We start from the raw sequence: 23253 nt of genomic DNA on the forward strand, positions 1-23253 counted from the left end.
TATATTTCACTGACTTTGGTTTGTCAATGTGGTATTCTTCACCTTAGGTAATTTAAAAATTAGTTTTGTATAACTTTGTAAATATCAGCATTTATTTCAACATTTATTGAGAGTCTTTGAGCCAGAAATTGAGGTTAGAAAAGTTAATAAAACAAATCTTTGTCCTTGAGAAGTTTATAATTTGGTAGGGAAGGCAATGGAATTTAAGTGTAAAGTGACCAGATGTTATTATAAAGGTGGACATATGGTGCTGTGTATTCAAATAGTTCTGAGGAAAGAATCTAAATAGCCAAGGGAGTTGGGAGTGAGTAGAAGATCATGGTGGAGAAGGCAATGGCACCCCACTCTAGCGTTCTTGCCTGGAGAATCCCAGGGACGGGGGAGCCTGGTGGGCTGCTGTCTATGGGGTCGCACAGTCGGACACGACTGAAGTGACTTAGCAGCAGCAGCAGATCATGGTGAATGTGCCTCTTGCAGTCTTTTGAAGAATGGTTGGGAGAAGAGGTATTGGGTAAAGGCAAAGAGATCCAAGAAGGGCTTGAGCAAAGACCTGGGGCTTTGAAGCACCTTCTATGTTTTTACATTTGTCCACATTCCAAGTAATTGTGTCCTGTTACGAGGGCAAAATTTGGGTTTTGGAGTGGTGGGAGATGAGACTTGGGATCCAGTCTTGAAGAGTTTTGTCTGGGATTCTAAGCATTTTATACTTATTCTCTAGGCAAAGAACTGAAGCGTTTTAAATAGAAAATTACTGATGTTAGTTTTGTATTTTATAAAGAATGGGGGAATTTTTTTTAAAGGTGGCTTATGGTTTACAGTTCATGAATTTGTCTTTTCCTTGATCACATTGTAGCTTTTTGAAGGAATATATATCTTTCTAATATACATTTTCACACATATGATCATTGAGTAAACATTTGTTTTTATTCATTTTTGTTTCATTATTGATCTATATGTAATAAAGAAAGAGTCAGTTTCAGTAAAATTTGGATCAGCAAAATTCCAATATGGTAAAATAATCTGGAACCTGTTGTGAAAGGAATTATTTAGAAACTTACCAATAATGTTCCATTTAAAGTTTGTAAAGAAATTGTTGCCTTGTATTATTGATTGAAAAGTGGCAAATTATTGTTCCTCTCCCATATGAAGTAGCTCTTAGGTACGGAAAAAAACTTGTTTACAATTAATTATTATTATTTTTTTAATCCCAAGAATTTTAAAGTGGAAGAGCCAGTTTACAAGAATGAGTGTTCTATTTGTAAGTTCTATTTGTGGAGCTGACTTTCATATTTAATGAAATTTTTTTTACACTATGCAATATTTTTCTTTTAAATTTAGTTTTTGATGATGAAGAAGAGAGCAAATTGACTTATACAGAGATTCATCAGGAATATAAAGAACTAGTGAGTATTTTTAAACTGATTTTAAATATAATTTGAATAATATTAATTCAGTCTGTTCTGAATTTTAAAAATAGACTTGGCCATTTAAATTCCTTAAAAAATTTCAGTCTACCTTAGTAGTGCTCTCAGTTGCATCAGACCCCAGGGGTTCTCTGTGCATTTCCTCCATAAGACTCTAGAATGTAAGGAATAGATTTAGGACAACTATTTTAAGGGATCTTGCATCTGATCTTTAAATTTTATTCCTGTTCTTCTGCTGGTATATCCAGGGGAGTGTTCATTATTAATTTAGCCATGTTGTCTTGAGATTTTAAGAAATGCCTCTGGGTAGCACAAGGATTATACCACATCAAACTTCATAGTCCTGACTTCAGTTATTTCTGGTAGAGGAAATAAAATTTCATTTGATTCTCTGCGAAGATTTTCACTTTTAGTTGTTTGGGGTTTTTTTGGTGAAAAAGATTGTCACTGCCATATAATATAATTTTATGTAGATTAATCATTGCAAGCAAGCATTTGATTATACTTTTCTAAACTCAATATAAAAACTCATTTGGAATCTTTCAATGTAAATTGTAAAAGTTAAACTTTTTTTTTTTAGGTTGAAAAGCTGTTAGAAACTTACCTTAAAGAAATTGGAATTAATGAAGATCAGTTTCAAGAAGCATGTACTTCTCCTCTTGCAAAGACCCGTACATCACAGGTTTTTGTGTTTTTTCTGCTAATATATAATTTTAACAAAAATGCCCAGGATTCCACTTAGATTTGCTATGTTTGATTGTCAAAATATAATATTCTAGAGACTGTAAGAGTGAAAAGCCAATTTAACACATATGGATTCTTTCTTTATAAATACCTTGTGAAAAGATAATTTGAAGCATTAATAAACTGATGCTATTAAAAAAGAACTTCCTGTCAGAACTATAATAGATCACAGGCTTTATGCAAAAAAATTTATTTATATAGGTCTCTAATGGTTTTGCAGTTGCCCCTTTTTTAATCTTAGTAGATACACAGTACATGGTTCCTGGGGTTTTCTTCTGTTGGAACTAATTTTATTGTCGCATTTGTTCTGCAGTGCTGAATTGAAGTAGGTTTTAGGTGTGTTTGTAACTAATATTTACTGGGAGTTCATGGTAGCTGCTGTTTTAAGCACTTGACATATATTATTTCATTGAATCTTCCTAACAGTCCTTAAGAAATTGGTGCTATTTATTTTACTTTGTTAGAATTGAGAAAACTATTGCACATATATATTAAGGAACTGGTACACAGTCTACAACTAAAGTAACAAAGCCAGAATATCAGTTCAGGCTCCGAGATTGAGTATAGAGATATGTTATTACTACCCAAATAGCCTTCTCAAAGAGTTACTTTAGCTTTTCATCTTCTACCAAATTAACTATAATTCCTTAGTAAGATGATAGGATTATATAGGATGTGATCTCAAATTATCATTTTCAACCTCCTGCTCTCATTCTGTAGTGCATTACATACTATAGTAATTCTGGCTGCTTGTTTTTGTAAGCATTGGTGCACCTGGCTTTGCTCATGGTGTCCCTTAACCGGGAATCCTCAGCCCCCATCTTCTCACCACTCCATCCTTTCCTTCCCCAGAGAAACCCATCTCTCATCATGGCCTGCTGCAGTGCAACTTTCCTAATATCTCTAGTCAGACCAGTACTCATTCTACCCCGCTGAGCACTTTTACATTTTCAATTCAGTTTAATTGTCTTGAATTAAAGTTTTTTACAAGTCTATTTACCTTGAGGAATTTATTGAAAATTATTAATTAGTATTTAGATTTCTTTCAAGGTATTGGTATTTGTTTTATTTTTCTTGTATTTCCAGAATATTTTCTTCTTTGGTTAATATTTGTCAACCTCTTAATTAAGCTATTATGAATGAATCTGAAATACTTTGTGAAAAAAGATGTTCATAGTAATAGTAGTCACATCCATCTTTTGTTTTCATCATCAGAATAACTTGTGAATGAAGACATTCAGAATTTTAAAATACTGTTTCAGATCAAAAGTAACATATCTTTCTGCTTTGTTCTGTTACATAACACCTTTTGATTTGGAGTTGGTTCGTAGTACAGTCTTGTTACGTACAAGCATGGAAACCTTCTGACACAGACAGACTTGGATTTGAGCTTAGATCTTTTGATTACTTTCATTTATCATGGACAAAGTTGTTTTACAGTATTCCTGTCTTGTCTATTCTGATTCTCAGTTTGAACATCTGTAAAACAGGGATAGTATCTACTTTGAAAGGTTTTTGTGAAATTTGAGCAAAAATGTTCATAAAACATTTAGCACAATACCTGACACATATAAAGTGGTCTATAAATGGAAGCATCTTGTAATTAATGGTAGCTATTTTGGTGGTTGATTAGCAGGGTGCTAATTAGGCCAGGGTCATGTATTCAATCCCCATGTGGACTAGTTAGCTTTATTCTCTTCTGGAGCAAACTTAGCCCCAGATACTAGGGGCAGTATGACTGAATGAGCACAAGCCCATCTCCAATAACCAGAAAAACAGCCCAAAGCCTGCTAGTTACTGATTTATAGCAATAATCTAATCTTTGTAAATAAAGATCAGAATGCTGATTCCATTATGCTAATTTAGAGTGCTTATAAGGAATTCAAGAAACCAATTGTTTGCCCAGGGTAGTTTAGGAGGTACTTTTTCTGTTTTGGTCTGTTTGGTTTGATTTTTATTTTTATAAACAGTTGCTCGCTCCCCTCTCATTGAACTGTACTGCTAAAGATGACTTGCAAAATTCTTTTCGCCTGGTTTGGTCACCATTAGTCCTAGACCACTGGTCCTGGCATTCTTGTATATTAAAATCAGCAGGCGTTGTAAGGCGTGCATCAGATGAAGATGTCTGGTTTAAAAAAACAATCTTTTTTTTTTTCTTTCCTTCCTTCCTTTCTCTTCCTCTCCTCTTCTCTCCTCTCTTCTCCCCTCCTCTTTCCACCCTTTCCATCCTTCCTCTCCCATCCTCTCAACTCTCCTCTCCTTCTCTTTCTTCTCCATACAGCTTGTGGGATTTTAGTTCTCCTACTAGGGATCAAACCTGGGCCTTCTCTGGTGGAAACACAGAGTCTTCACCATTGGCCTGCCAGGGAAGTCTCAACAACAGACTTTTTAAGAGCATGTTTTCCTGTCATACGTGTGTAGCTTCTCAAAAAATGCTCATAGATTAAGATACCTTTCTAAAGAGTTCAGAAAAATATGATAATAGAATGCATATTGAGATATTATTTCAGTTGTGTTCAGTTGATTTTGTAATTTTATGGTGTTTTCAACTGAAATAGGCAAAAATGGCTTTTTTCATTGCTTGTAATTTTTTTTGGTGAGGATAGAGCTCATCACTGATTTCTATATATAGCAGGAGCCAGGGATGACTATATGGCAAGAGACAAAGTATTTTTTGTTTTTGCTTTTCACTTGATTTACTTTGACTTTTGTAAATTAGAAATTAATGCTTTCAGAAACATTTGTCTTCTAATGTTAATTTGGGAAAATTATTCTTTTTTTTCCCAATAACTTGTATAACTAAAGTGATTACATGTATGGTGTAACTTTCATTTTCTAAAAATACACATTGGATAATTAATAATATTTTGTCTGATTGCTCATAAGATTTTAATAGATTTTTTTTTAGAGCAGTTTTATGTTTACAGAAAGTTGAGCAGTTAATGTAGTATCGTCTCTTTTTATTAAAGTCTTTCATTAGTGTAGTATATTTGTTGATGAGCCAGTATTGATATATGATTATTAAGTAAAGTCCATAGTTTATATAAAGGTTCACTCTTTGTGTTGTACAGTTGATTTTGACAAATACATAATGTCATATATCCATCATTACAGTATCACACAAAATAGTTTCGCTGCCTTAAAAATCTCATGTGTTCCACATATTCATCTTTTCCATCTTTGCACCAAACCTCTGGCAACTGCTGTTCATTTTATTGTCTGTATAGTTTGGCTTTTTCCAGGATATTATGTAATTGAAATCATAAAGTATATAGCTTTTTCAGACTGACTTCTTTCACTAAGGAATATGAATTTAAGTTTTTTCATTGTTTGATAGTTCTTTTCTTTTTATTGCTAAATAATATTCCATTTTATGGATGTACCACATTTTGAAGGTGGTATATAACCTTTGGAAGGATATTTTGGTGCATTCCAGTCTTTGGCAAATTTGAATAAAGTCACTATAGCTATTCATATTCAGGCTTTTTTGTGGATGTAAATTTTTCATCTCATTTGGGTAAATACCTAGGAGCAAGACTGCTAGATCATATGTTAAGATTCACTTTTAATTTTGTAAGAAACTGCCAGACTCTCTTCTAAAGTAGCTATATCATTTTACATTTTTACCAGCAATGAATGGAAGCTCCTGTTGCTCCATGTCTTCAGTAACACATGATATTGTCAGGTTTTTGGATTTTAGACATTCTAATAGATATGTAGTGATATCATTGTTTTCTTCTGCCCATTTTTAAATTGAGTTATTTATTTTCTAATTGTTGGGTTGTAAGAGTTTTTTGTATATTTTTGATACAAATCTTTATCAGGTGTGTTTTGCAAATATTTCACAAAATATTCTCCTGTGGCTTTTCTCTTCATTCTGTTAACAATGTCTTTCACAAATTAGAAGTCTTTTTATTTTAGTGAAGTCTGATGTATTGATTCTTTCATTGTTTATGGTTTTGATATTTTATCTTAAGAAGTCATTGCCAAAAGCCAAGGTTAGCTAGATTTTTTTCTATGCTATCTTTCAAAGTTTTGTTTTTACGTTTAAATCTATGATCCATTTTAAGTTAATTTTGGTGAAAGGTGTAAGGTCAGTGTTTAGATTCCTTTTTTTCCATGTAGATGTCAGTTGTTCTAGCAGCATTTGCTAGAAACATGACCCTTTCTTCATTGGATTGCCTTTGTTCCTTTGTCAAAAATCAGTTGACTATGTTTTTGTTGATCAATTTTCAGGTTCTATTTGGTTTCATTAATCCTTTGTCTGTTCTTTCACCAATATCATACTGTCTTGATTATTGCAGTTTATAGTAAATCTTGAAGTCATGTAGTGTCAGTCCTCTGACTTTGATATTTATCAATTTTGTGTGACTGTTCTGGGTCTTTTACCTTTCCATGTACATTTAAAAATCAGTTTGTTGATATCCACAATTGCTGAGATTCTGATTGGGGTTGCATGAATCTACAGATAAAATTTGGGAGAAATGACATGTTAACAATGTTGAGTCTTCTTATTTATTACATGGAATAGATCTCCATTTTTTTAGATCTTTGATTTCTTTCATAAGAATTTTTTAGTTTTCCTCATATAGATCTTGTGCATATTTTGTTACATTTATTCTTAAGTATTCCTAAGTATTCCTAAGTACTTTTTTGTAGTGCAAATGTAAATTGTATTGTGTTTTTTATTTCAAATTCCAATTGTTGATTGCTTTGTTGTTGTTGTTTAGTCACTCGGTTGTGTCCGACTCTTCGCGACCCATGGACTGCAGCACGCCAGGCCTCCCCTGTCCTTCACCATGTCCCAGAGCTTGCTCAAACTCATGTCCATTGAGTCAGTGATGCCATCCAACCATCTCATCCTCTGTCATTCCCTTCTCATGGCTTCAATCTTTCTCAGCATCAGGTGGCCAAAGTATTGGAGCTTTAGCTTCAGCATCAGTCCTTCCAGTGAATATTCAGGGTTGATTTCCTTTGGAATTGACTGGTTTGATCTCTTTTGCTATCCAAGGGACTCTCAAGAGTCTTCTCCAACACCACTGTTCGAAAGCATCAATTCTTCAGTGCTTAGCCTTCTCTTGGTCCACTCTCACATCCATATATGACTACTGGAAAAACCATAGCTTTGACTAGACAGACCTTTGTCAGCAAAGTATTGTCTCTGCTTTTTAATGTATGTTGTCTCGATTGGTCGTAGCTTTTCTTCCAAGGAACAAGCATCTTTTAATTTCATGGCTGTAGTCACCATCTGCAGTGATTTTGGAGCCCAAGAAAATAAAATCTTTCACTGTTTCCATTGTTTCCCCATCTATCTGCCATGAAGTGATGGGACCAGATTTCATAGTTATACTTTTTTACCCCTTAGTCCTTTGAATCAATAGAAAGACTTTCACATCATTTCTATAGGCTATGCTATTGAATTTCTGCAAATAAATAATCATTATTCTTTTAAGAAGTAAAAGGAATCTATAGCTTTTCTTTGAAGTTCTATCTTTATTTGTATAGAATTGTAAGGATTGTATAAAATTCTTTAAGTGTTTGATAGAATTCATCATTGACCCCGGCTGGGCCTGGTGCTTTTTGTTTTGGAAGATTACTAATTATTGATTCCATTTCTTTAATAGATATAGACTTATTCAGATTGTCTGTTTCTTGTGTGAGTTTTAGCAGGTTGTGTTTTTTAAGAAATTGGTCCATTTCATCTGGATTATCAAATTTGTAGTCATAGAGATGTTCATAAAATTCCTTTATTACCTTTTTAGTGTCCATGGGATCTGTAGTGTCCCCTTTTGCATTTCTGATATTTTTAAATTTATGTCTTTTTTTGTGTGTCTCATGTCCTGACATTTGGAACCTCCCTGACCAGGGATTGAACCAACGCCTCCTGAAATGGAAGCACAAAGTCTGAACTACTGGACAACCAGGGAATTCTACACACCCCCCCTACTTGTTTTTTTTAAACTTAACCTGGCCAGAGGTTTCTCAGTTTTATTTGTTTTTTAAATAATCAGCTTTTAGTTTTGTTGATTTTCTCTATTGATTTTCTGTTTTCCAATTTCATTGATTTGTTCTCTAATTTCTGTTATTTCCTTTCTTTGGATTTAATTTGCTCTTTTTTTAGTTCCTAAGGTGGAAGCTTTGATTGTTGATGTTGGTTATTTCTTCTTTCCTAATATATGCTTCAATGCTTTAAATTTCCTTCTAAGCACTAACTTTTGCTACACCCCACACATTTTTGATAAGTTGTATTTTCATTTAGTTAGAAATATTTTTAGAGGTTCTCTTAAGACTACTTCTTTGATCCATGTGCTGTTTTAAAGTGTTTCTTAATCTCCCAAGTATGTTAGGTTTTTCTAGCTGTTGTTCTGTTACTGTTTTCTAGTTTAATTCTGTTGGGTCTGAGAGTCTCCTCTATATGACTCCTGTTCTTTTAAGTTTATTAAGGTGTGTTTTATGGCCTGAAATGTTGTCTATTTTGGTGAATGTTCCATGTGAACTTGAAGAGAATGTATTTTTCTGTTGTTGGAAAAATGTCAATTTGATCTAGTTGATGGAAGGTGCTGTTCAGTTCAATTATTTCTTTGTTGATTTTCTGCCAGCAGATTCTGTCCGTTATTGAAGTTTCCACCTATAGTAGTGAATTCATCCGTTTCTTCTTGTGGTTCTATTAATAGAGTAGCATAAATGCATGAAATCACTTGTAACTTTAGGCTAAGTATGAACATGTTTGGAGGTTTTTAAAACTCACTTAAGTCAGATTCTGAAAGACCCAATGTTCATATTTTTGTCAATGTGCTTTTCTCAAACATATATGACACCACATTTATTTATTTATACCATTTATCTCATAGTCTTCTTTCAAAGTAGTTTGACATTTCAATTAATTTACAGGATACTTAAGATTGTTTTTGTTTTTAAACCACTTGCTAGCTTTTTGGAGTAACTCCTGTATTTAGTTCCTCTAATTACCCTTATTGGAAGCTCTTAGGCAAAGGATGATCCATTTCCTTGGACCAGAATAGCCCAATTGTTGTACAGTTAGGTTTAGTACAGTTTGATATTTAATCAAAAGGCCCAGAACAATTACTATAGGACTTTTTAGTTAAAAAAAAAAAATGCTTTCTTGCACTGCTGAATTCTAATACCCAGCCAGAAAGTTACTATATTTCCTTCATTCTCAAATGAAAATTTTCTATCATAAATATCTCTTCAATGAAAATGCATTTTGTAATTGATGGCATGTTATAATTTAATTGATAGGGTTTTTTCCTTTTCTTATTGGTACATGAAATAATGGTTTATTTTGCTGATTATTGAGTCTTAGAATTGACAAGTGTTAGTGTTAGTCGCTCAGTTGTGCCCAGACTCTTTGCGATCCCATGGAATGTAATCCAGGATACTCCGTCCATGGAATTCTCCAGACAAGACTGCTGGAGTGGGTTGCCATTATTGTTGTTATTATTATGCTAATTTGCAGGTGAAGAAGCTAATGCCCAGAAGCCTAAATGATGTATACAGAATCAAACAGCTAACATATGGTTAAGCTCAAAGTAGCTTTTGATATCAGGGGCTTATTTTTTTCCCCCATTGTATCAATAGTTCTCAAACTTAAATGTTATAAGAATTATCTGGGGAGATACATGGGTACCCTTTGTCCAGAAATTTAGATTAATTATGTCTAGGGTAGGGCTCAGGAACATGCATTTAATAGTCCTTCTTTCCTGCATTTCTTAGAAGGGTTAAAAATACCCTTTGAGAAGCCCTGCATTATATGTTTAAGGATCAGCTCAAATGCAGACTTGCTGATAGCTCTAGCTGACACAATGCCATCAGCAGCAGCGCCCTTCAAGTGTTTGTCAGTGATGAGGATAGAGAACTTGATATTACTGATAAGTCTAAGAAGACCAAGAACAATGTTATGTGGTTGTATAATCCCACAAAGGTTCCCTGGCAGATCTATATACTAACTCTATTACACAGGCTGGCTACAGTTGTCTTTATTTAAATATTTTTTATTTTTAAAGGAAATTTTAAAATTATTTTTTAAATTGGGGTTTAGTTACTTTACATGGCTGTGTCAGTTTCTGCTATATAGTGAAGTGAATCAACCATAATGTGTACATACATCTATCCCCTCTTTTTCTGGATTTCCTTCCCATTTAGGTCACCACAGAGCACCACAGAGTTCCCTGTGCTATATAGTAGTCTCTCACTGGTCTATTTTATACTGCACTTGTCTTTAATACTGCTCAATGGGCTATAACTTTCGGGTAAACACCAATGAAGCCTGTTTGCCGGCCCCTGCCCTTGGCCTTTTGAACAGTATATGTGAATTTAAAGGACTAGAAACTTTCTTTTTTTTCCTACAGTTGACTCCTTGTAAATGTCACTACTTTTGCACTTTATTTTGTTTGACTGTATTGCTTTTGTCTGGAATGTGAGCTGGTTGCTGCTGGAGCGACTCCTTCCTCTTTGCTTAGCACTCTTTGATGGAACATTTGTTGCGATGTGTCTTTGACGTTATCACTGCTGCCTACCTGGTGAACAGTAACACACCCTTGGTTGCCTCTGTGTGATTCCTGTGGTCGGCTTTTTCATGAATGTCATGTAAAGCTTGAAATAAGGTTTAGTAAGGTGAATAAGGTCTGAGTGTTTTCTTCTGGGTTTTCATGCATTTCAAAGCTTAATTCTTCTTACTGATTGGCTTGGGAATTTGTTTGCTTTTTTATATAATAATAGTTCTCTGTAGTTCTTTGTAGCTAAAGGAGTGTTAATTTGGGTGCTCTAGGGTAGATGAGGAGGACATGACAACCCACTCCAGTATTCTTGCCTGGAGAATCCCCATGGACAGAGGAGCCTGGCAGGCTACAGCCTATGGGGTTGCAAACAGTTGGACACTACTGAGTGACTAAGCACAGCACAGTGCAGGGTAGATACTGTTATTGTTTCTTAATTTATTACACTTCAGTTTCATCTAGAAAAAGATTTCACATAATTTCTGTCTCTTCCATGAAACTTTTTGCCTATAGGACTACTCCTGTTGTGTTCTCACATTATTCCTACCACATTACGCTTATTTTCCAGACTCCATTTTTTTGGCATTTCACTCAGTTCAGTGTCTCAGTTGTGTCTGACTCTTTGCGACCCCATGGACTGCAGCATGCCAGGCTTCCCTATGCATTACCAACTCCTGGAGCTTGCTCAAACTCATGTCTGTTGAGTCAGTGATGACATCTGACCATCTCATCCTCTGTCATCCCCTTCTCCTTGTGCCTTCAGTCTTTCCCAGCATCAGTCTTTTCCACTGTCAGCTCTTTGCATCAGTTGGCCAAAGTATTGGAGCTTCAGCTTCAGCATCAGTCCTTCCAATGAATATTCAGGACTGATTTCTTTTAGGATTGATTGGTTTGATCTCCTTGCAGTCCAAGGGACTCTCAAGAGTCTTCTCCAACACCACAGTTCAAAAGCATCATTTCTTCAGCACTCAGCTTTCTTTGTAGTCCAACTCTCACATCCATACACGACTACTGGAAAAACCATAGCTTTGATTAGACGGACCTTTGTTGGTAAAGTAATATCTCTGCTTTTTAATATTTGCTATCTCAGTCAGCTTTTCTTCCAAGGAGCAAATGTCTTTTAATTTCATGGTTGCAGTCACCATCTTCAGTGATTTTGGAGCCCAAGAAAATAAAGTATTTCACTGTTTCCCCATCTATTTGCCATGAAGTGAATTTTGGCATTTATTCTAATTTAATTTGGCAGTTTTATTAATTAAAGGAGTATTTGTACTTACTGCTTTATCACTAAACAGTAAATTTCAGGTGGTTGTTGTTTAGTCACTAAGTTGTGTCCGATTCTTTTGTGACCCCATGGATTGTAGCCACCAGGCTCCTCTGTCCATGGGATTTTCCAGGCAAAAATACTGGAGTGGGTTGCCATTTCCTCCTCCAGGAGATCTTCCTGACCCACGGACTGAACCCACATCTCCTGGATTGGCAGGAGGATTCTGTACCACTGAGCCACCAGGGAAGCCCCAAATTTCAGATTGACAGAGTCTAAACCAAATAGTTATCATTATTTTGACTGAAAAACAGATTTGTATACTGAAGTGGTAACTTTAAAAGAGTAAGACTCATTCCTGTGTTGTTTATCAGCGTTGCTCAGCACTGGCTCATTTGGAAAATGTGTCTTGTGTGTCCCAGCCTTGTGGGGGTGGGAGGAGTTGGAAGATCAGCCTCTTGAGAACCCTACTTTAAAGGCTTTTAGAAAAAAATCTTAAAATTGTCCTTTTGAGTCATCTAGTCATAAATAATAATGCAGCATTCTTGAATTAATGCACCTTTTGCAATGGAAATGATTTGAGTGTGTGGGAAATAGTTCTGTAACTTCCTGACTTCTTTCCACAGGCCATTTTGCAACCTGTATTGGCAGCAGAAGATTTTACTATCTTTAAAGCAATGATGGTCGAGAAAAATACTGAAATGCAGCTGCAAGCCATTCGAATAATTCAAGAGAGAAATGGTAAAAGGTTGAATTTAGAAATCTAAGTGCTAAGTGCATTTTGTTTTGGTGTTAGTTTTAACTAATATGATCTTAACGTTGCTGTTTTGTATAAATTTATTTCAAGTTTGAAAATCTAAGACTGACTTAAGAGATACTAGAGTGTAAACTTCCTGATAACTGATTGGTTGAAATCTCAAAGAAAGCAGAGCAGAATTTGATTTAACGTTTTAGGTTTCAGAGAGCTCAGTTTTTCTGCTCAGCCATCATGTTTTGAAAGTCAGTATTTTTGCGTGGTCACAGTTACAGTTACTGTTGAGTGTACAGTTACTTTTTCCCTCCTGGCTTAACGAAGACAGTGGTTCTAAAGCTTTAGTGAGCAATTAGAAGCAGTTGAGGGGTTGTTGAAACCCATGCCTGTGTCCCAGTTTCTGACTCAGTAGGTCTGGAGTGGGGCCTAGTACTTCGTATTTTTAACAAGTTCCTAGCTGATGCTGAAGCTGCTGGTCTTGGGGTGGCACTGAGAACTAGGACAGTGGGCAGATAGCATTATGCCACCATAAGGCTGAAGAGGAAACAGCCCACAGTCCTGGTGACCACCTTTAGCTTTATCCTTTCCTTAATTCTCTACCTGAACTCATTTTTTTCCTAGCTCTTCCTGCTTTTCTTCCCTTCCTGTGTACTTGAATTCTACTTGACATCTTGATTCAAAACATCAGAGTTTCTAACCATACTTCTTGTTACTGTACTATCTCTTTTTCAACCCAGATGCATATCTAAGTTTCCCATTTCGGACTCTAGTGACCTTAATACCTGTGTGTTCCTTTGCTTAATAGATTGCCACAGATATTCCTTATCATGCCTATATACTCTCTAATGGTTTGGCAGTGGGGCCTTTTCTTTGCTTATTTCTTGAGCATATTAGAGCTATAGTTTAGTTGTACTATTTGCTTTTAAGGGTCTGGCATATGCAGCAATAGGGCTTCTGTTGTTACGTGGCAAACATTAGATTGTTGGAGGGTCTGTTGTGGGTTAGACTGTTGTGGGTTCTCCTCTCATTTGCCTGAAGTGAGTAAAGACCATACCCCTAGAGCCAACCACCATCATATCTATTCTCTAAAATGCATTTCACAGCAGGAAAGACTGTTGCACATGATGTGGAGATAATACCACCCTAACCCTGAACAATGCATGACATTGAACTGCAGCTTTTGTGTAAAGTTTGGAAAACAGTCTCTTTCTCTTTGTTTCTCTACCATGGTTTGCTTCATATGATCCTTTTCTCTTGTGTTTTCCTGCAACTATGCTTTTTATTCTGACCTATAGGATAGAGAATCTGAATAATTACTTTATGTTATTTCACATTGCTTTAGGGGACCTTTTGATAAAAGAAATAGGAAACTTGATAATGGCACTCTGCAGTCTTTAGAATTTAACTGGAAACAAGGAAATTTTAATTAAAAGAGAACAGGTAACCATAGCTTGTATCAGCTGGGTACCTCAAGTTGCCATTAGCAAAATACCTCAGAGAAAATGGCCTAAGCAATAAGAAATTGTCATCTCACAGAACCAGAAGTAGAGGAAGGGAAGGAAGACAGACAGGTCCAGGCTTGGTTCATTTGGTGGGGCTCAGTGATGTTTTCAAGGACCTTGACACTCTTCCACTTTTACTCTGCCATTCTCAGGATCTTCTTTCATGATTGCACTCGAGCGTCATTGAGTGCACACTCAACAATATCTCATGAAGAAAAGCAATGCTTCTTCCTGTACATCTCCTTTTATAAGCAAGACAACACGTTCATAGAAGCCCCTTAGGAATTTTCCTCTCAGGTCCTATTGGTCAGGATTGGATTCACATGGCTTTATAAACCCTCTGGCAGGGGAAAATGAGACCATGGTGATTGGCTTAAATCATGACTCACTCTTGTGGGGTGGGGCTGGGCCCTGCCTCTAAGTACTTGGCTGCCTGGTAGCTGCACACAGATGGCTTCTATTAGCAAGGGAGGACCAGGGGAATGATGTGGAATGCTGCTGCAGTCAAACTGCAGGGTGGGACAGTTTGCTTACATTTAAACATAAACTAATACTTAGTTTCTGCCACAGAATTTTTAATACTTGTATTTAAGTATCTCACTTAACATAAATCCAGGGGAAAGTACCTTAGAACAAAGTTGATTATACTCAAAACTGCAGACTGTTTGTGTGAGAAAAATTCAAAGGCTCTAGGAATTCTGGTTGTATCTTATCAAAGAATTTGGGACAAGTGCAAATCAGAGCAATATTTTGATGGTTTTGAAGTATTGCACATTGTTGTTTTATTCTTTCCTTAGTTTTTAAAATTTTCCTTAGATCAGTAGGAGAATACTAATTATGTAGCTTTTGACTAAGCAAAAATGCACTTAAGATCAGTGGGTTATATAGAAGTCAGTTTTCTGGTTGTGATACTATACTACAGTTTTCAAAGATGTTTCACTGAGGGAACCTGGGTAAAGAGTGCATAGCATCTCTCTGTATTATTTCTTACAACTGCATGTGAATCTGCAATTATCTCAAAATGAAAAGTTTAATTTAAAATGTACTTCAACATCAAGGGCATTAGAATAATAAAGCTACTTTAATTTAGAACAGGTCCAAAATCCCATCATCATATATGGATAAAGAAATGAAAGGTAAAAATTAGGGGATATACTGTTAATGTTTTGGGAATATACTAATTACAGATAAAAGCAGAACACTTATTATCATCTACCTGCTTATCAGGAAGATATAGGTAATAAAGTAAATTAAACCAATACTTAAAATTACTTGCCATAAGTTGTTCTGCCTTGGGCTAAAGTTGGTACTGCTCTAGTTTATAGTTATTAGCCCAATATCTGAATAGAAGGTCTGAGAGCAGAGACTGTTTTATTCATCTTTATATTCCCCTTAAGTGCTTAGCACCATGCTTTTTTGCATGTAGTAAGCAGGGCTCTTTTGGTAGCATATGTTGTAGTATGAATGAAGAGTGTTAACATGCTGTTTCATTAACAAAGTATTTTATATATTGCTTTGTAAACTCTTTTCCCTTTTAAATAATACTTCTGAGAGCATAGTTTCATTATTAGGAGCTTGTTAATTTCATTGTGTATGTCCTGTGTAGTATATGATTATGGAAGACAATAGATTATATTAATTAATTTCTATTATCATATATTATTATTATTTTAAACAGACAATACATAGCTACCAAGAGTCATTTCTAGGTAAAGTTGTGAGGTTTTTTGTTTTGTTTTGTTTTGTTTGTGGAGCTGATTCCTTAAAAGAAGAAAAAGTTAAAAAGACCATAGTTAAAAAGATAAAATATAATAGCATAAAACATTTTTTTTAAGTGATAGATCTTAATAAACTACTTTGTACTTCTTGATGAACTAGAATAGTGAGAAATAAAATGTTTTCAGTTGAGTTGATATTCTCCTGTGTGATCTCTGGTTTTGAACAGGTGTATTACCTGACTGCTTAACAGATGGTTCTGATGTGGTCAGTGACCTTGAACAGGAAGAGATGAAAATCCTGAAAGAAGTTCTTAGGTATCCTCTTTAATTATTTGAATGGATCATTAATAACATTGCAATATGATCTGTACGTAAACTTTTTACCCAAAAAATACTGTGAACTAGTAAAATATCTAAATTCTTTCCTAAAGATCATGAACATGATTTATCATTTTATTTGTTATAACTATGTATGTATTGGCTTCCCTGGTGGCTCAGAGGTTAAAGCGTCTGCCTGCAATGCGGGAGACCTGGGTTTGATCCCTGGGTGGGGAAGAGCCCCTGGAGAAGGAAATGGCAACCCACTCCAGTATTCCTGCCTGGAGAATCCCATGGACGGAGGAGCCTGGTGGGGTACAGTCCACAGGGTTGCAAAGAGTTGGACACGACTGAGTGACTTCACTCACTCATGTATGTATTACATTTCTTAATGGACACATCAGCCCAAATGGGAGGGTCTTCTTCCACTCACATCATGGGCCTAGGAAACTAGCCATCAATGGAAACAAGGTACGGTAGATGCAGTCTGATGCTTGGAAGGGCTGTTGTGGCCTGAGCTGAGCAGGAGACTGCATGGCTTCTGGATCGTGGTATTAGAGGAGGCTCATGACAGGTGTCTCATGGTAGAAGGCTGGACATCCAGGCTCCACAGACCAAATAGCTGACTACTTGCTAACCTCTTATATATGGGCTTCCCTTGTGGCTCAGCTGGTAAAGAATCTGCCTGCAATGTGGGAGACCTGGGTTCGATCCCTGGGTTTGGAAGATCCCCTAGAGAAGGGAAAGGCTACCCACTCCAGTGTTCTGGCCTGGAGAATTCCATGGACTGTATAGTTCATAGGGTTGCAAAGAGTTGGACATGACTGAGCGACTTTCACTTTCTTATCTATTATGTGTTTGTCAGACAAATGCCTGGCATGGAATGTGCAGTCCAGTAAAGGGGATTTTTTTTTACCCCTAAAGCCTGTTGTCCCCTGACCTCTATGGGAGTTTGAGAAGGGAGGGGCAATTGCAGTATGTAATATTTAAGTCTATGGGGATGTATAGGTTTAAGGCAAAAGGATTCCTACAGCTGCTGTGTCCCCTGCAGAGTGAACCTTGGCCTTCAGGGGCCCTGGCTCTGCATTCTAACCACATACGTGACAATCTTCAAGCATCCTGTGGTCCTCCCACCTTCCCAACTTGTCCACAGTTCCAAAGCAGGAGGGAGGTGGTTAGGAGGGTGGGCCTAGTGGGAGTTTGTGGCAGGAGCTCTAGGATTTAGTCCTTCATTTCAGGGGATTTGCGTGAGTGTGGGGAGGGAGGCAAATGTGTGGGTGAACCTAGGCCTTTCCTGCCAAGTCCTCCTTTCCTGCGTGCCAGGTGAGGGCATATAGGAGCCTGAGACAACACAGAGAGCTTTGAGTTTACAGACTGGAAGAGTTCAGGATATTCGGTAGTTGGTTTAGAAGACTGGTAGTTTTGACTTCTACTGGTTGCTTCTGTTGGTTGATTGGTAGTTTGAAACCTGGTCAGTATTGTACTTCTAGATTTTATTTTCTGTAGGCTTTTGGTGGGGGTGTGCTACTGTATAAACAGTGGAACTTAGTTATGGACATGTAAGAGAGCTGACTTGGCTATTTTCCTAAATCAGATGGCCTTTGTGAGCAGTTTACAAAGCTGATAAGGCTTTGGTATAAGGGCATCAGGAGAGCTTTGTGATAGCTCATCTGCCATGGAAAAACTAAAATGAGGAGAGAAATGGATCTTATCAGGGGACATGTAACTGATCTGTCTAAAGTAAGAGATCAGAATCCATATTCATGGGATTTGCCATTCAGATTTGGGTTTAGAATTTCAAACCTGTTGAATTTTGTTCAGCCAGAAGTCCTTCACACAGGATATGAGTAAACCTGTGTTTTGTGTAGCTAACCATATTATGCTGTTTATGTCTGTCTATGTCTTTCTCAGTTGATTGTAAGCTGCTTTAAGTGAAGCCTGATTATTTCCATCTTTGTTTCCAAAATTCTTTGCATATATTGTACGCTTTGGTTAGTATGTTGCTTGTTGAATATTTGTTCTTTGACCAAAAGAGAAAGTTTACTTTTCTACTTTATTTTTGTGTATTTCAGAAAATCAAAAGAGGAGTATGACCAGGAGGAAGAAAGGAAGAGAAAAAAGCAGGTGCCTATAAAACATACTCATATAATAGACGTATTTCATTGCTGTTATCCCTTAAGTTCACACCTAGGATTTCTGTTAAAATTTAAGCTTAGGTAAAATGACACAGTTCCTCAGAGTATTCATATTTTCTTGGTGGTTCTGAGAATTTATACTTCTTTATTCACTTTATAATTTGTCCAATGACCTGCCTTTTAAATTCTCAGTAAAGAATGAGATTATTCACTCCAAAAAAACTTAATACTATTCATATTTGGGGGAATTTTTAATAGAAATTCCCGTTAATTTTATGAATAAAAGAAGATTAAGAAAATATTTGACTTCCCCACTTGCTTTGATTCCTTTACTGTTTTGAAACAGCAGCTGCAGTTACTATTGAGGGTCCCCTGTAGACTTTAACGCTGCCAGCTTGAAGCAGAATGACTCAGTTTCACATTTCCTGGTGTACTGTTCTTTCATTAAAAACGGTTTCCCTAAAGTGCCTAATTTTTCCTAAGGAAAAATTAAACATGTATCTGGTTGAGGTGAAGGAAACTAATATTTATTTTTTCCTCCCCCCTTTTCTAGCTGCCTTTCTTTCCACATTTTCCCAAATCTCCCCGGAGAGGGAAAACTAATATAAACTAATTCTCAGTCACTTGATAGTCATTTTCCTTTTTTTTCCTCAATCACTGTGATTCATGCTTGTATCGTTTACTGTCTTTGAAAAAACCTATTTTACTCCAAGGTACCCAATGAAGAGCAGAAGAGAGATTTTTAGGATTTACTGGGGATTTATTTCTTTTTGACTAACTATCCTTTCAGTAAGTGGAGGTGAAATTCATAGATAATACTATTTTTTAATATAAGAATATAGAACAGAAACTATTCAGAACTGTTATCAGTAGACAGTAGTATTGGGAATTCCCTGGTGGCCCAGTGATTTGAACTTAGTGCTTTCACTGCTGTGGGCCTAGGTTCTATCCCTCGTTGGGGAATTAAGATCCTGCAAGCTGCGTGATGTGGCCAGAAAAAAAAAGAAGAAGAAGACAGTCTTAACTTTCTGATTTATAAATAAACTATATCAGGATTCTTGAATAATAATATGTTTTAGGGTCATATGCTTTTTTTTTAGACTTTTTTTAACGGAAATTTTCAAACACACAAAAGTAGAGCTGATAATAATTTCAGTCCTTGTGTTTCCATCACTCAGCATATATAGAAACTTATGACGCAGGTATCCGTGAATTACCTAAAAAGTTACATGCGATTGGATTTTCCTATTTTTATGGAAAAATGAATTATTTTACTTAGTTCTTTCCAAGATTTAAGTGATTTCTTTGGTTTAAATGCAGCATCTTATTTTAGAAATGGGGAAATATAGGCATACCTGAGAGATGTGAGTTTGGTTCTAGACTACTGCAATAAAGTGAAGATAATAATACAATAAATCACAAATGTATTTTGGTTTCTGAGCACATATAAAAGTTAGTTTACACTAAACTGTAGTCTTTTAATTGTGCAATGGCATTATGTCTAAAAATTATGTACATATCTTTATTAAAAATTATTTTATTTCTAAAAAATGCTGACCATCATCTGAGCCTTTGGCGAGTTGTAATTTTTTTGCTGGTGGAAGGTCCTGCCTCTGTGCTGATGGCTGCTGACTGACCAGGGTGGTGGCTGCTGAAGGTTGGGATGGTTGTGGCAGTTTCTTAAAATAAGACAACAGTGAAGTTTGCTGCAGTATTTAACTCTTCCTTTCATGAACAATCTCACTGTAGCATGAAGTGCTGTTTGATTGTATTTTACCCACAGTAGAACTTCTTTCAGTTTTGGAGTCGGTCTTCTCAAACCTGGCTGCTACTTTTATCAACTAAATTTGTGTAATGTTCTAAATCCTTTGTTGTCATTTCAACAGCATCTTCCCTGGGAGCAGATTGCCTCAGGCAACCATTTTCTTTGCTTATACATAAGAAGCAATTCCCTGATGCTTTAAAATTTTGTCATGAAATTATAGGTATTCAGGCACACCTTCAGGCTCCAATTCTAATTCTGGTTCTCCTGCTGTTTCGTCCGCATCTGCAATTACTTCTTGCACTGAAGTCTTGAACCCCTCTTAAGTCATCCATGAGGAGTAGAATCAACTTCTTCCAAACTCCTGTTAATGTTGTTATTTCTACCTCTTCCCAATGAATCACAGAGGTTGTTAATGGCATCTAAACTGGTAAATTCTCTCCAGAAGGTTTGCAATTGCCTTTTCTCAGATCCATGAGAGGAATCACTATCTATGGCCTCTGTAGCCTTATGAAATACATTTCTTAAAGAATAAGGCTTGAAAGTTGAAATTGCTCCTTGATCCATGAGCTGTGTGTTGTTCTTGTTCAGTTGCTCAGTTGTATCTGACTCTTTGTGACCCCATGGACTGCAGCACACCAGGTCTTCCTGTCCTTCACCACCTCCCAGAGCTTGCTCAAACTCACATTCTTTGAGTTGGTGATGCCATACAACCATCTCATCCTCTGTCATCCCCTTCTCCTCCTCTCTCCAATCTTTCCCAGCATCAGAGTTTTTTCCAATGAGTTGGCTCTTTGCCTCAGGTGGCCAAAGTATTAGAGCTTCAGTGTTGGCATCATGAGCTGTGTAGCAGACATGAAAACAACTTGAATCTTGTACCTCTCCGTCAGAGCTCTTGGATGTCCAGGTGCACTGTCAATGAGTAGTAATATTTTGTATGGAATCTTTTTTTCTTTTTTGGAGGAGTAGGTCTCAACAGTGGGCTTCAGATATTTAGTAAACCATGTTGTTAACAGATGTGTTATCATCTAGGCTTTGTTGTTCCACTGATAAAGCACAGGGAGAGTAGATTTACCATAGTTCTTAAGGGCCTTGAGAAATCTGTATGCAGGTCAGGAAGCAACGGTTAGAACTGGACATGGAACAACAAACTGCTTGCAAATAGGAAAAGCAGTGTGTCAAGGCTGTATATTGTTACCCTGCTTATTTAACTTATATGCAGAGTACATCATGAGAAACGCTGGGCTGGATGAAGCACAAGCTGGAATCAAGATTGCCAGGAGAAATATCAATAACCTCAGATATGCAGATGACACCACCCTTATGGCAGAAAGTGAAGAAGAACTAAAGAGCCTCTTGATGAAAGTGAAAGAGGAGAGTGAAAAAGTTGGCTTAAAGCTCAACATTCAGAAAACTAAGATCATGGCATCAGGTCCCATCACTTCATGGCAAATAGATGGGGAAACAGTGGAAACAGTGTCAGACTTTATTTTTTGGGGCTCCAAAATCACTGCAGATGGTGATTGCAGCCATGAAGTTAAAAGACGCTTACTCCTTGGAAGAAAAGTTATGACCAACCTAGACAGCGTATTAAAAAGCAGAGACATTACTTTGTCAACAAAGGTCCATCTAGTCAAGGCTATGGTTTTTCCAGAGGTCATGTATGGATGTGATAGTTGGACTATAAAGAAAGCTGAGTACCAAAGAATTTATGCTTTTGACCTGTGGTGTTGGAGAAGACTCTTGAAAGTCCCTTGAACTGCAAAGAGAACCAACCAGTCCATCCTAAAGGAGATCAGTCCTGAGTGTTCATTGGAAGGACTGATGTTGAAGCTGAAACTCCAATACTTTGGCCACCTGATGCAAAGAGCTGACTCATTTCAAAAGACCTTGATGCTGGGAAAGATTGAAGGCAGGAGGAGAAGGGGATGACAGAGGATGAGATGGTTGGATGGCATCACCGACTCAATGGACATGAGTTTGGATAAACTCTGGGAGTTGGCGATGGACAGAGAGGCCTGGCGTGCTGCAGTACATGGGGTCGCAAAGAGTCGGACATGACCGAGTGACTGAACTGAACTTAAGGGCCTTATTATGCATTAGCCTCTAATAAGACAGTATGTCCTTTGAAGCTTTTAAGCTGGGCATTGACTTATCCTCACTTTCTATGAAAGTCCTAGATAGCATCTTCTTCCAGTGGTAGGCTGTTTCATCTGCATTAAAAATCTGCTGATAGTGGTGTTGTTGTAACTACTAAGTTGTGTCCAACTCTTTTGCAACCCCTTGGACTGTAGCCCACCAGTTTCCTCTGTCCATGGGATTTCCCAGGCAAGAATACTGGAGTGGTTTGCCATTTCCTTCTCCAGAGCATCTTCCTGATCCGGGGATTAAACCTGTGTCTCTTGCATTGGCCAACAGATTCTTTACCACTGAGCCGCCTTCATTAGTTTTGTTCGTGAGATCTCCTGGATGGCTTGTCGCAGCTTCTGCATTAGCACTTGCTGCCTCACCCTGTGCTTGTGTGTTGCAGAGGCAGCTTCTTTTCTTCAATCTCATGAACCACCCTCTGCTAGCTTCACACTTTTCTTCTGCAACTTCCTCACCCCTCTCAGCCTTTATAGAACCTTGCTCTGGATTAAGCTTTGGGCTTAAAGGAATGTTGTGGCTGGCTTGTTCTTCTATCCAGACCACTAAGACTTTCTCCGTATCAGCAGTAAGGCTGTTTCACTTTCATATCACTTTCATATCCACTGGAGTAGCAGTTTTAATTTCCTCAAGAGCTTTCCCTTTGCGTTAACAACTTGGTTAACTGTTTGGTGCAAGAGGTGTAGCCTTTGATCTGTTTTAGCTTTCAACACACCTCCTCACTAAATGTAATCATTTCTAGCTTTTGATTTAAAGTGAGAGACCTGTGACTTTTCCTTTCATTGAACACTTAGAGGCTGCTGTAGGGTTATTAATTGGCCTAATTTCAGCATTTTTGTGTCTCAAGGAATAGGAAGGTCTGAGAAGAGGGAGAGAAGTAAGGGAACAACCGGTTAGTGGAGCAGTCAGAAAACACACAACTTTCGTCTGTTAAGTTCACTGTCTCATATATAAGGCTGCGATTTGTGGTGCCC

At 37.0% G+C, this 23253-nt stretch overlaps 1 protein-coding gene across 3 annotated transcripts in view; it reads left to right on the top strand.

The window, feature by feature from the left end:
- Window positions 1-23253, top strand: part of CFAP36 (cilia and flagella associated protein 36) — a 29861-nt gene that overhangs the window by 1850 nt on the left and 4758 nt on the right. For all 3 annotated transcript variants that reach the window (XM_019970182.2, XM_019970183.2, XM_019970181.2), the window contains exons 2-6: window positions 1339-1403; window positions 2005-2106; window positions 12575-12689; window positions 16147-16234; window positions 18310-18361. In XM_019970182.2, the coding sequence (XP_019825741.1) occupies window positions 1339-1403; window positions 2005-2106; window positions 12575-12689; window positions 16147-16234; window positions 18310-18361 (422 nt within the window). The remainder of the gene's footprint in view (window positions 1-1338; window positions 1404-2004; window positions 2107-12574; window positions 12690-16146; window positions 16235-18309; window positions 18362-23253) is intronic.

Source organism: Bos indicus, chromosome 11 (assembly GCF_029378745.1).
Source record: "Bos indicus isolate NIAB-ARS_2022 breed Sahiwal x Tharparkar chromosome 11, NIAB-ARS_B.indTharparkar_mat_pri_1.0, whole genome shotgun sequence".
Classification (NCBI taxonomy): Eukaryota; Metazoa; Chordata; class Mammalia; order Artiodactyla; family Bovidae; genus Bos; species Bos indicus.